This window comes from Telmatherina bonti (genome assembly GCF_933228915.1).
Source record: "Telmatherina bonti genome assembly, chromosome: 15".
Lineage (NCBI taxonomy): Eukaryota > Metazoa > Chordata > Actinopteri > Atheriniformes > Telmatherinidae > Telmatherina > Telmatherina bonti.
Window position 1 is genome coordinate 25,454,697 of NC_136613.1, and position 10,964 is coordinate 25,465,660.

At 37.8% G+C, this 10,964-nt stretch overlaps 1 protein-coding gene across 1 annotated transcript; it reads right to left on the reverse strand.

Annotated features, from left to right (window-relative positions):
• Window positions 1–824: 824 nt before the first annotated feature.
• LOC306766252 (pyridoxal kinase-like) lies at window positions 825–10,719 on the reverse strand. The gene is made up of 11 exons (XM_079253902.1): window positions 10,598–10,719; window positions 9,701–9,755; window positions 5,209–5,313; window positions 3,660–3,743; window positions 3,536–3,570; window positions 3,291–3,376; window positions 3,144–3,189; window positions 2,950–3,061; window positions 2,563–2,699; window positions 2,382–2,448; window positions 825–2,035 (listed from the first exon to the last, which is right to left on the reverse strand). The coding sequence occupies exons 1-11, from the start codon at window positions 10,676–10,678 to the stop codon at window positions 1,908–1,910; spliced, it is 936 nt and encodes a 311-aa protein (XP_079110028.1). The 5' UTR covers window positions 10,679–10,719; the 3' UTR covers window positions 825–1,907.
• Window positions 10,720–10,964: the final 245 nt, after the last annotated feature.

Sequence of the window (10,964 nt, forward strand, 5' to 3'; positions counted from 1 at the left end):
CTTGCTTTAATAAAAGAACATATTCACAGAAAGGCCTGCTTTAAACATGCCATATTACCACCTGCATGCTAACCTTAAAATTATTTAACAAGTCTTAACTGAGTTTCTGTAAGGCTGCAGTTGGCCAAACACATACTGGCCTGTCTGGCTATCTGGGCTAATGCTGGCTCTTCTTACTGTGGATTAGTGCTGTGTCACCAAGCCCTAATCGCACAATGAAGTAAGCATCTGGCGTAACAGAGATTTTGTTTACCTTTATTTGCTCCTGAGAGAAAAAAAAAAAGACTTTTTAAATACAAATGTAAAATATGTGCAGCCATTTGGTACATGCTAAATCTGTAAATGTAGTGTAAATGGTGGTAATCTTCAATTAATCCCAGATTTTCTCCTATAGCGCTTTTCATTGATGCACAGATTAGGAGGATTTCATTCTGTCACACATTTCTCATTTGTATGCAAGTGTAGTAAAATAACCTCAAGGCACAACAGCTCCCTCAAGTGAACACGTGGATGAACAATGACTCTTGCCTGTACCATCCAGACTTACATTTAATAACAGTTAAAAAAAAAAAAACCCAACAATAATTATGTCAGAATTTGCAAAAGCAAACCAAAAAAAAAAAAAAAGAAATCTTTCCTTTAAAAGATTTATATGTAAATTTTTACATGGAATGAAACAAAAGACAGAATCAAAACACAGCCAAAACCATCAATGCAGTTTCAGTAAAAGATTAGTAATTTATTATCATTTCTGTTCGTATAATGCTCTGTGACAGCAGCAGTTCAAGGTTTGGCACTTGGCTCTTTAACACTATGTGTAAGTATCTGCTATCAGAGCACAAAAACATTCACAACCAATGTTTTGCTTTTCTAACCCTGTTAAGGCTACACATCGCTGTCTCTTGTACAGCCTTGAGATATGACAACAGTCCAAAATAAAAATTGTGACCACTATTAATTATATTAAAGATTATCTGTGCAAATACCTCAATTTGAGATGTTCAGGACATGAATCTAACACGTTACACACCTGCTAGTTCAAGAAAGTATTGCATAATTAAAAAAACAAAAAAAAACAACAACAGGTAATTAAAAAAAAGACAACTGATTTAAAGAACATTACGTTATGTAAGCGATTATTATCATCATTATTACAGTTAGAATTTCTCTAAAATAAATCAGTGAAATCAGATAGGACAATAAAACTAGACCATGAATCAATTGCATATGATGTTCAACATTTTGAGGGTGTTAAAATTACACGTCTTAGCACAAAATTAATCTAATCATTATGTGTGAGGTGGTAACACTTTATGAAGTGATAAAACACCCAAGTGCATGCATTCATAAGGTCTTATGAAAATCATTTCAGATAAAATGTGCACAGTGCTTCTGCACTATGCATTCTGACCTAACAGCATGTGTTAATGCCATTACAAACAGTATATTAGTGTGCTTATAAAGCTCTGTGAGCAACACACAAAGTACACATGACTAGTCCTGACTTTGCAGTCACAACAAGCAGATGCATGGTCATGCACACATCGTTGGTTTTTCTTTCTAGAGAACTGGAATGAGTTTGTTTTATTTTCACTCTTTAACGAGGATTCAACTTCATTCAAGCCACTCTTTAACCTAAACATCATTAATTCCTTTTTTTTCTTTAATAAAGGGCAGATGAGGTCTACAGTCTACAGACACAGATGGCAGTGACACCAGTGTGTTTGTGAGCAGAGAAAATACAGCACATCCTGCTGACCACTACTAATACATGGTTTTACTTCCTCAGAGGTTACGTAAGGCAGAGACTCGTGACAGTTTTTAATGTGAAAAATCCTACAGGTGTCCGGTTGACTGGTCAGATTTCTACCAACACAATGTGAATGTTCCCAGAAAGTTGACAGTTTTCAGTGCAATGGGTTTTGGAGAACCTTAGCTTCCACTGCAATGGCAGGACTCTCTATGTCAGCTTTGCTCTGGACCATCCTCAGCTCAAGCTGGGCAGGACTGGGCTTCTTTCCAGGACCAGCCATTTCTGAAACGCAGAAGAAAAAGGACAGCAGTTAATACATTAGGCTTGTAGACCTCTGGTTTTTACTCCTTAGCCTAGAGTTCAGTTCGTTTAAGTTAAAATAAGAGAAGCAAACATGACATTACAAGGTGACTTCTTGTTACACTGAAGCTCAACCACATCTGTAAAACACCAGCAATAAGGATTTAAAATAAAAGCAGCTGCTCCACATAACATTAACCATGGTTACCAAATACTGCCTTTTTTGTAAATAAAATAATAACAGGGAGTAGAGTGTCCTTATCCAGGAAATAACTTGAAGACAACATAAAGAGCTCTCATGAAGCACAGACAGACAAACAGACCCTACCATTGGCATATGTGATGGTCCTCTTAATGACATGGTGCATGACTGAAACGGTTTTCTCACAGGCAGTCTGAGAGGAAAAAGGAAAGACGAAAAGATGAGTAACAACATATTTAGTGACATACGGAAAGGTACAGGAAGCATTTAATCAAATTTTCACTGACAATGCACATGTGGCACCAACCTTTAGGTCCTTGGGGTGATGGTGAGTCCAAGCTAACAGCATGGCGGCAAAGAGGTCCCCAGTCCCCACAAACACAGCATCGACTTTGGGGATGTCCAGGCAGATTTTTTGACTGGTGATGGTCCCATCTGGTTTCTCTGCAGGAAAAAGAAGACACACAATGACGATGCTGGAACCCCAGAAGTTTAAGTACCGTGAAAGAGTCTATCTATCTAATTTCATACACCACAACTTTTCCTGTTTACCTACAGACTTGCAGTTGGTATAGTACAACTCCTGTCACACTGAACGTTCAAAATCAAAGTCCAACTAATGCAAACGACAAGCTGCCAGCGTTCATATAAGAGGGAAGATGGTGCTCCCTGTGAAGAAAAGTTTGAGCTTTACTTATTTTTTGGCTGCCAAGCGCCACCAGAAACTGGTCCCCACGTTTCGAAGGCAGGTCTGTACTGGTAAGGACCACTGTCTCTGGGCCCATTTCATGAAGCAAGTCCATCACCTGAAAGAAAAGATGAGGATTATCTTCTTCAAGCATCATTTTACATCTAAATGCAGAAACAGGAAATGTTTCTCATGCTTACCTCGACAGCATCGCCCTCTGTGTTAATTTTCCTACCAGTTAACAGCCTAGTGAAAACCAGAGAGCATAAGATTTTCCACATTATCAAGCACTAAATCGACTCATTTCTTTCTCTCTTTTCTGTAGGAGGTGTTTAAAATGCTCTCACTCTGCTTCAAACTGGTTGGGAGTGAGGATGTCGGCCAAAGGCACTACTTTGTTCTTGTAGACGGGCAGCAGATTTTCCGGAACATACTGAAACAAGAAGCGTTTCCTCCACTTAAACTGTAAACTACTTTAACAAACTCTCCATAGAAATGTTACATATTACTACTAATATGCAAATTCAGCAAGTCATTAATACCTATGCAGATATAAGACAAAAAACATGGGAGTTTAGTGGAGAGCGCTTACCATAGCACCCTGGTCTCCCATAACAGGATCACAAACTGAGGGAGGGAAGAAAAAACAAACACTGCCATGTACTTATTCTTATTTTAAAATCATTTCAAAATGAAAAATGTAATCCATCACCTACCGTATACCAAGCTGGGATTGGCTTTCTTCAGCTCCTGGATAATATCAACCACCGTCTCCAAGAAGGACGTGTCCCTGCTGTACCCTAAGGCACGAGAATCAGAGAAAATTATCAAACAGCAGTAAAACTGTGTGTGTTTCATGAACGTTGCTGTCAGATAGACATACTGTTGTTTCTCACAGTCTCTTACTTGAAAGTAACAACTTTATTATTATTTTATTAGCAAGAAGTTGCTGGTGATTTGATCACATTTGGATTGTTTTCAAACCCTAATTCACTTCACTCACATTAACAAGTCAGACTTGTGTGGAACTTGAAAGCAAGCTGTTTCAACTCCAGTTTTATTTACTTTGCTAGCACAATATGGATTTTATAAAGTATAAATGTAAACACAGCAGATAACAGCCCAAGGCTTATTTCTATCCATTGCTGCTAAAAGATGTTAAAATAGAAAACATGAAAATCATACAGTTGGTACAAAGAAAAAAGGTAATAAAAAATATACTCCAGACAAACATTGATACATAAAAAAGTCCCACTGTAAAAGAACATAAGCCTCGACACACCTCAGACAAAGTTCAACTTGTGCAGAAAGTCATGGAGTGGAAAACACATATTAGCTGCGTTCTCAGTTCGGTTGTGTTTGATATATCAGAAGTTTTGAAGATTAACACGGACAGTTCTTTTTTTTTAATTTATTTATTTTTTATTATTGATTATGAATGACAGTCTAGGATCTAATACACCAAAATATTTATATTTAACATCAAGCTCCACCCCATTCAGAAAGATCTTTGACCACATTACACCTAGATAATGTTTGGCAAAGTGCATGCATACTGTCCTCTTGACGTTCAGCAGCAGGCCAAGAACAATGATACACAGAGGAGAATGCTTCTGTAAGGACACCAGCAGCTTAATGAGCATCTTTTGATTGAGTATAGATCACAGCATCATCTACATCACATAGATCTATGTATAGACATTATGGCAAGAGTTTGGTAAATCTTTGAACAAAGAAAATAAGACTGATTCAAATATCCTCCCTTGCAGAACATCACAGTCTGAGGTAGAATGAAGATGCAATGCCACCACCAACACACACTGTCCCAGATGTAACTGTATATTAATGACTTATGCAGGGACATGTTTACAGATATTAAACTGAATCAGTCTGGATAATAAAATCTGGTGGTTTAGAGCCGGGATGCCCAATCCTGGTCCTGGAGGGCCAGTGTCCTGCTGTTTTCCAATTGTCCCTGATGCAACACACCGGATTTAAATGTGTATTTAGCAGACATGTGCTGAGCTTGTCTGAGTCTGAGTCTGGTGTGTTTCAGCAGGAACACTTGGGAAAAAAAGAGAATTAGAAGCCTTTTCAGATCCAGAAATGCTTCACCAACACAAGGACTGCCGAGCAAACAGCAACTTGATCAAGTGTGCTGGAGCAGGGAAACCTCCATAACCTGCAGAACTGCAGTCCCCAAGAAGTAGAGTCGGAGAAAACTATTCTATATATTATACAGACTATAACTCCTCCTAAACTCACCTGTAAGAATGTAGTCATAGTGGTTGACCTTATTGAGCTTGATGCCCTCGTACAACACAATGAGCTCCTCTGCGGTCAGTACCTGTCCCTTCCAGTGGGCGTAGCCTGAAAACACAGTAAATGGGACTTGGGTCATCTTGCAGTTTATATGTTGAGTGGATTCAAACTAAAGAAAAACAACAAAAGCATCTTCTTTCATTCTGATGAAACATAAATAGAATGAAATAAAATGAAATGAAAAATACTAATTAATCCCCAAAGGGAAATTCAATATTGTATTCTATAATAATAATTAATTTGAGGAGGTCTTGTTCTGGAGGCTGATGGCTGCTGGCAGGAATGATCTTCTCTATCTGTCAGTCTTACATCGGACCTGAAGAAGCCTCTCACGGAACACACTTTGTTGTTTCTTCACTGTGTTGTGGAGAGGGTGTGAAGAATCCTCCATCATCTTCATCAGCTTGTGCATCATTCTTCTTTAGACAATCAGCTCCAGCGGCTCCTGAGTTACTCCAAGCACAGAAGCAGCTTTCTTGATCAGTTTGTTGATTCTCTTCAAGTCTCTGTTTCTGATGCTACTACCCCAGCAGATGGCTGCAAAGCTGACTGCACTCTCCACAACAGACTTATAGAAGATATGCAACATCTTGGTGCAGACGTTAAACCATCTCAGCTTCCTTAAGAAGTACAGTATACATATAAAAAAGGAAATATGGCAACTTTAAATTTTGAGGAAATAAATATTCCCCCTTTTCAAACTGATAAAACCATTTTTCTCTGCATGCTGTTGTGTAATTCTTCCAAGTGCATGTTTGTCCTCTCTGGTCTCCACCCCCCCCACCCAACCTTTTTGTGGTGCCAGGAGAGGCCTCCACAGGCTGAATAGTAACCTTGTATCCTGGCTACCAGCTCCCTCCTTTCTTTGTCTCCCTTTCACGCTTAACCCAGAATAAACCCGCAGAAGTTGTTCTGACTGCAAATGACTGGACACAAAACGGACAGGCAAAAACAATTTGGTACAGTGTTGGATCGAGTTCATATGGACAAGTTTTACCCTGAATGCACCTCTAGACGAAGTCTTTCAGCAAAGTGGTAGCATGTGGTGTGCTTACGGGGGGGGGGGGGGGCGCACTACTTCTGCCTCTACTTAAAATGGACATTAACAAATAGAAATTTTTACAGATGCTTTTCAAACTAGACAAGGGATTATAGTGTCACACTTTAGTTATTTAGCACGAAACTAATTAGCCTCCTCTTTGCAACGAGCAGAGGTTTAACTGATTCAAGTGATTTCTTAGTAACAGTCTCCTGCCCCTGTGGTGGAAGCACATTCTTCACATACTTTAACACATGAACCCAAGATAATAATCCTATCATCTCTGCATGTGTCTTGAGCCCCCCCATTAGTTTCACTGTGTTATTGTTTTCCCTAATGGGGTGGTACGAAGCGTTTCAGCTTTCTGACAGTGTTACGGCGATACCAGATATCCGTGGAATAAGGATGAACTCAGTTTCTGTCCAACATGCATGTTAACAAACATTTTTATTTTTCTAACAGTTATCCAACAAGTCATCTGAAAAACCAGTTGAAATTAATTCAACCCCATTATGGTGACATGTTTATCTAAAAGTACGGGCATAACGTTGACATGTAGATCCTTTAGGAATCAGTCGATTCCACCAAAGAAAGGGTGAATGTCTTTCAATGACAACCTGTCCCTAAAACCTCATCTTCCAGATCGAAGCAATCATTCATCCGACTGACATAAATCTTTGTGGGTGTGTTGAGGAGTTGAATGAGTTCAGTGCTGAGTTTGTGGACATTTAAATAAGGGGTCTTCTCTTTGGTGGGTTGGAATTTGGGTTAGGGTGTAGCGTATGTGGACCCGGTTGCCAGGCAACATTATTTAAGACGCTGTGGCTCCCATGGAGGATTTTATAGTCTGGTGTCTAATGGTGCGATATTACATTTGAGACATTAATTGTCCACTTACGACTGGGTTTTCTTCTTTTCTTCTCCAAGCAAAGATTACAATAACTAACATGTTTTTAGAGACTGGGACATCATAACTGATGAGGTAAATATTAGCAGCAAGAAAGAAAATATCATATGTGGCTGAAATCTCTATGTTTTAAGTAATTTTTAGTTAAATAGAATCTTATAACATTTGATTCAGAACAGAAAAGTAAGTAAACAAAAATAAGAAATAAAATATGAAAGAATGAATCTTAAGAATCGATCTTAACAAATTTTCAATGGTTAGCTAAATGTGGTCATTATGGTACGGAAACCTTTAAGAGATCTTTTTCTTTTTTTTTGGAAATTGGGGCCGGATATCATATAGGAGCGGTGTCCTTCCTGCAGTTGGGAGTATATTGAGCTTTCCTGATGGGCAAGGTAGCGTTAAGAAGCGACCTACAAATGAGCCACTATAAATTGTTTCAGACCACGCCACTTTTGCATCAAACCTATTTAAGTTACTGTTTTTCCTCAACCCAAGAACATCCACGTTGCTCCATAATGGACTCGTAATGATCAGCAGCAGAATACAGTCCAGACACCTCCTGGAGGCAATGGTGTGGAGCAAAACAGACATATTTAGGTTGAGTAAAAATAGTGACAAACTAATGTATAATGATTTATATTTGGGTTTTAGATTAGATTTAGATGAGTAACATTTGGATGAGAAAAATAATCCCTCTTTTAGCTTTCGCTCATTTATTTGACTGCTGTCTATTTGCTCAGGTAAGTTAAATACAAAAGCATTATAAGTGTTAACTTTTTCTAAATCACAACTTAGTAAAACCAGGGGGAGAATTGGATTAGTCCCAAAACAACATTCAGAATGTAGTTTACCTGATAAAGTGCGACCTGGATATAGTGGCTCGATAACGTTGTAGCACTGCTCACTGTATCACAAAAATAAAGACTAAAATCCTCTGAGTAAAAGACAAACAAAAGGATTATTTCTCATATTTTAAAATGCTAAAGCTCCAATTCAGGCTAGGAGCACAGCATCAATAGCTACTGGACACCACACCTTTTTAATGGTTGTCTTAAAAAGAAAAAAACCTATAAACAGAAAACATTAACAGGGTTCAGTGATTCCTTTAAGTCTTCATACTTGTCCGTTTTACATCACCAGTCAATCTGTACTGTCTGTGTGGAAACAAGTCCCAAGTGCACCGCATACAATGCAGGAATGTTCTTCCATTTATATTAGAAATCTACGTCATTTTATCTTTATTTTAGAACTTCATTAACTTAAATAATGCTCTTGATAAGTTTAAAAATAAATGTCATGTTGATTAGACGTTTTGTTATCTTATTTTCAGTTCAATTGTGTAAGCATTTACTGTGCAATAAAGCCTTTACATCATGTAACAAAGTCTAATTTGAGAGTCCAAGCCCTTGTTATGAGTTAACCACGAGAGCTGAAGGAGAGTCGCTGAAAACCATTAACTTCAAGTTTTCATTCTAACAGTACCAGAGTCCACCTGTTTGAACCCGACTGAAAGAGAAATCCACCAAGTCACATAAAACATGCAGATGGAGCACATCTTGTTTTTTTTTTCTACCAAGTACAAATTAAGTAAATTGTTTATTTCGTCTGTTTATTCTCGCATGAGAGTGAGGAGTTTGCCTGGAATGTGAAAGTTTTCTTATTATAAACATGTGATGACTTGCTTCATACTGATGCTAACAATCACTTAAAATTGCGCAAGTACTGTGGGGGAGGAAGCGCTGAATAAGATGCTCCATGTGGTTTTTATCCTCACTCTGCTCCTTTTGTTTTACTGAATCACTTGGACCTTCTCATTTCTGGGAACTCAGTGGGCTTAAGCTAAGAACATCAGGGTGGGATTGTGTAGACTTTTCCAGTCTTGGGAGTTGGCTTTTCCTTGTTTGTCTCAATTTAAATTTAAAAAAAAAAATTTAAATAAAAAATAAAAATAAAAAAAGCCAAAATGATCTAATAATATGAGAGAACATAAACATACTAAGTGTTTTTTTGTGATATTCAACACTGAATCAATATCAGAATAATCTATTTTTCTGTTCAGTAAATTCGCCATATGAAAAATTAGCACAAAATAGTGATGAAAACAAGCTTCACGTAAACCCCAAAGCTATAAAGTGCTCTTTAAAAGGTTCAGTATGATAAATGTGAACACTCCTATTGGAAAGTAGCAACAATAAGAATATTCTTAAAATAGTTGTGGGACAATAAGAGTAAATCTGAAAAAACTGGCTTGTTTTTTTTCCCCAGGGCTACTGTAGTAATACGTTAGTACAACATTACAGACAGGCAAGTAGAGGGATTCACTGCTCATTTGAATGAAAAAAACTCTCTAAAATAGTAAAAACATCTTTTTTTTCCCACACAAAAAAGAAACACTAAATGTATGAAGAACACTAAAATGAATTTCTGCCAGTAGATTGCCTCACATCTAACACATCTGAATAATGAGATGGAAATCTGCAGCCAACCTGTGTGATTGGAGAACTGCACAGAGTTGATGGAGTCTACTTCAAAGCCCAGTACCTGAGAACAGAGAAATGAAAAAGCCATGAAAACAAACATTAAAATAAGCTCATGGATTTTCCTCCACTGTTTTCAAAAGTCTTCATTTGTGAGTCCATCCACAACATGACGTTATTATCAAATACGGGAAATAAACTAAAACAAAATGTGTTAACTGTCTTATGAAGTCGTTTCACCTTCATATCATTTCCACACTTATCAAACCAATCACTGACCCTTTAATCCACCTGAATGGGGCACTGTTTTCTGGTTAAGTAATCAAAATAGGAAATATGACATAATCGTGTTTGGTTTCAACTATTTAACTCTGAATACCATTAAAAGCATCACGTTTGCAACCTGCAGTTCCCATAACTATAATGACAACACATGGTTATTGCAAAATGATGTATCTGAAATTACAGTCAACACACAGAAGCTGTGAAACTTTGCTTGATTTTAGCAATACGTGCAACTTTCTTAGAAGTATTTCATACCTGTAGCTATATGCAGTCAGTATGATAAGACTGACGAAACATTCAAAGCACCAGCAAGACTTCATATTGAATGCCAGTGACATTTTAATTGCATTCACGGCACATTAAACTATTTTTAGTGTTGGGCATCAAGTTTAGCACCTAAACTTTAAAAAGATGACATCTTTAGTCGATGCAGAAATGGATCGCTTATGTTACATTATAGAAAACCCCAATTTAATTTGACAGATCGGGAAGTCGCTTTCAAAACCCAACAAATCTTTTACAGGGTTTTCATCACGGTTCCTACCCCGTTTTTCTCTCTCTTTACACACCACTGGCCTACTATAAAATACCCACTAAAATATAACATGCATTTCTACTCACCTGCAGCGGAAATGTCGCGGACTTGTTCCCTACGTATCCTCTGACAACATGACTCTGAATGGACAGCACGCGACACTCCATGACTGTAGTTTGCGTGTAAATTACTGGAAAGAGACCGCTAACTGAATTGATCCTGAAACCTACATTAAAATGTGTAGACGCTCTTACACACTAAAAGTTAGCAAATGAAGAGTAAGTCCTGCACTGAAGGGCAGAAGCGGCGTCGCTGATTGGAACGTTTACGATTTTCTTCAGGCACATGAAAGGACACCTAATGTGCTGCATTCAAAGAATAGCAAGAAAATAGGAAAACCAAACACGAGTCAAGGGTTTCGATATAATTGTTGGACTGAATGGGTGTTTTTAT

What these genes read in the sequence shown, in the direction of transcription:
- LOC306766252 (XM_079253902.1), bottom strand. Translation starts at nt 10,678, where the DNA reads ATGGAGTGTCGCGTGCTGTCCATTCAGAGTCATGTTGTCAGAGGATAC. An exon ending in ATCACCCCAAGGACCTAAAG is followed by an intron (nt 2,449 to 2,562) that starts GTTGGTGCCACA and finishes TTTTCCTCTCAG; the next exon opens with ACTGCCTGTGAGAAAACCGT. An exon ending in GACCATCACATATGCCAATG is followed by an intron (nt 2,036 to 2,381) that starts GTAGGGTCTGTT and finishes TCTGCGTTTCAG; the next exon opens with AAATGGCTGGTCCTGGAAAG.